This window comes from Montipora capricornis, chromosome 8 (genome assembly GCF_036669925.1).
Source record: "Montipora capricornis isolate CH-2021 chromosome 8, ASM3666992v2, whole genome shotgun sequence".
Classification (NCBI taxonomy): Eukaryota; Metazoa; Cnidaria; class Anthozoa; order Scleractinia; family Acroporidae; genus Montipora; species Montipora capricornis.
Window position 1 is genome coordinate 9639552 of NC_090890.1, and position 2500 is coordinate 9642051.

At 40.5% G+C, this 2500-nt stretch overlaps 1 protein-coding gene across 1 annotated transcript in view; it reads right to left on the reverse strand.

Annotated features, from left to right (window-relative positions):
• The window catches only part of LOC138059602 (dynein axonemal heavy chain 3-like), an 87563-nt gene that overhangs the window by 11067 nt on the left and 73996 nt on the right, over positions 1-2500 (reverse strand). Inside the window, exons 78-79 of the mRNA XM_068905230.1 lie at positions 1741-1847; positions 713-856 (exon numbers count right to left, since the gene is read on the reverse strand). Coding sequence (XP_068761331.1) covers positions 713-856; positions 1741-1847 — 251 coding nt within the window. The remainder of the gene's footprint in view (positions 1-712; positions 857-1740; positions 1848-2500) is intronic.

The window sequence follows — 2500 nt, forward strand, 5'->3', positions numbered from 1 at the left end:
ACCTGACGTTTCCCGGTTCACGTAAACGCAACGCTAGATCTCTCCAAATGCCACACCCGAGAAACAATAACAGAACATACGCCAAGCCGACCAATCAATTCATCCCAACTATCGAGACTGGCATTTATTCCGTCGTTTGGAGGCCACCTGCTAATTGAGGGAATAGAAGAAACGACAACATCAACGCCGACGAAAACGTCTCTTAGACTATAAATATTTACCCAATCGCAAATAGTTTGCGATTATCGCGTCCTTTTCGCTCCGTTGTACCTGTACCTCGTTGATAAGTAACCTACAACTCAGGAGCCCATCTGGAGCGTGCAACTTCCATACAGCGTCTGTGAAACGGCATTTTCACAAGTAGGTTTATTTTTAGACTAGCCCTTCCCGCGAATTAGGTAAAAAAACAAACGCAGTTCCGGTTCGGTGACCCTATGACGTCAGCTTAATTTCTTGTAATTGGTGATCGGGCTCCTGTGGGAGTCTCATTCGCGGGAAATTCAATCTAAAAATAAATCGGTCTGTGAAAACGCCGTTACACGAACACAGTAGAGTTGTAGGCTCCGGGTCATGGGTTCCTGACAACTACATTAATTTTCACTGGTAGATACACCATAACAGTAAATGTAGCTAAAGAAAGAGTAACTGTTGTGTGCTTATGTTATTGTCAAAAACTCATAAATAAATGTTGGTGTTCTTGAAAACAGTTTACCTGCAGTTGTCTCATGCTAATTCTCAGATCTGACTCATTGAACTCATAGGGAATATTCCATCCCAGAGGACCAAATTTTCTTCTTTCTTGCACCAAGGCGTGGAAGAAACACAAGCCAAATAAGAGCTTCTCCCATGGAGCAGGCTAAAACAGGGAGTTAAAATAGAAAATTAAGTTATACATGTCAGAACAGGCTTCATCACGCGGCAATTAGAATGGACTGGGAACTAGTTTATAAATCCCCCATAATCCTCTCCGGGATCAAATTAACAAATTGATGTCAGTTTTTCATGATCATGAATTTCGTCATAAGTAGCTGTGGATCCGCACACTACTTTGACAATGTTATGACGAAATTCATTGTCAATAACAGGACAGACGCATGAAAAACTGACATCAATTTGTTTTTTACAATAACAAATTGGCAGAGGGGTCAAAATTAAGGCAAAACACGAGAAGAACGCGAGACAAAAATGCGAGAAACTTCAATATGACGCGAGAATTTTGCAGTCGTTGTAAAAATTACATTTTTCTTTCATTTTAAGGTATAGACATTTTCAAACTAGAAATTTCAACGAAGAAAAAAACGATAAAAAGATGGGTCTCAGAAGAGTGAATGTGTTCAACCCATTTATTAATCATCGTATCAATGAGGTAAACGAGTGTTATTCACGCAAATAAAATAAATGCCTGTGCCCATCATCAACGTTGCATTCCGCAGGAACTGGATCATGTTTAGGAGGTCGCAGTTCTTCGCGTTACTAAACGGTTCCAAACTATAACTTCAAGAGAAGTAAAGCGCAGAGGTTATGAAGAACTAAAAGTACAGAACTGAGTAAAAAATGTGATTCTTCGAAATCCATTAGTTTGTTATTGAATATCAGGCACATGCAATTAGTGTCATTTGGGTGGCAGGACGAAAGAGTCATGACGAAAGCTTTCGTTTCTGCTCAGTCCTTTATCTGTCTTTAAGACTGTTTTGTCTCAAGAAACTGAGCCAAATTACATATTTCCTCCTCAGATCTCACCTTGTTGCAGGCGGTGAAGAATTCCTTGTCTGAGATGGGATCATTGAGGTACGAGCGTAACAAGTTGGATCGAAGACCCTTTGGTGGTTCATTGGTCATCTTCACTCCTAGGAAGGAGAAAAATCTTAAAAATCAAAAAGTGGAACCAGCGTAAAAATGAAATCAAATGTCAAAAGGTTTCCTAAATAGATGAGTTTTAACTGGCTATTAAATATATTAAGAGAGATGTTTGTGTAATTCCTTAAATTGTCAGGGAGTAAAGGGGCGGATCTAGGATAAATGATCACTGGTTTCCAAAACCACGAAAAAGTTTCTAGGAGTTTCTAAGGGGGTCCGGGCGCATGATCCCCGGGAATTTTTTGGATTTTAACTCTTTAAAGTCCTCTTTCCCGTGTTTCTGACCGATTTCCGTAAAACGGTGGAAACCGGTATGGATCCGCCCCTGGAGTAAGTTCTATAGTCTAGGTGCTGATGTACTAAACGCCTTATATCCATAGCTCCGTAGCTTGTAGGGAGTAGACTCAAGGAAGTTCTTAGAAGAGGATCGAAGTTGTCGCTTGGGTTTGTAAACATTAATCAATTTCTGTAGGTAGTAGGGTGCCAGGTTGTTCAAACACTTGAAGGTTATTAGCAGAATCGTGAAACAGTGAAACTACAAAGAGAAAACATAATAGGAAACAGGGAGCAGGGCTGGCTCAGTGGTGAGAGCACTTGGGCATACTCTGGTTTCCCCTTTTCCTCAAAAAACCAACCCATGAAC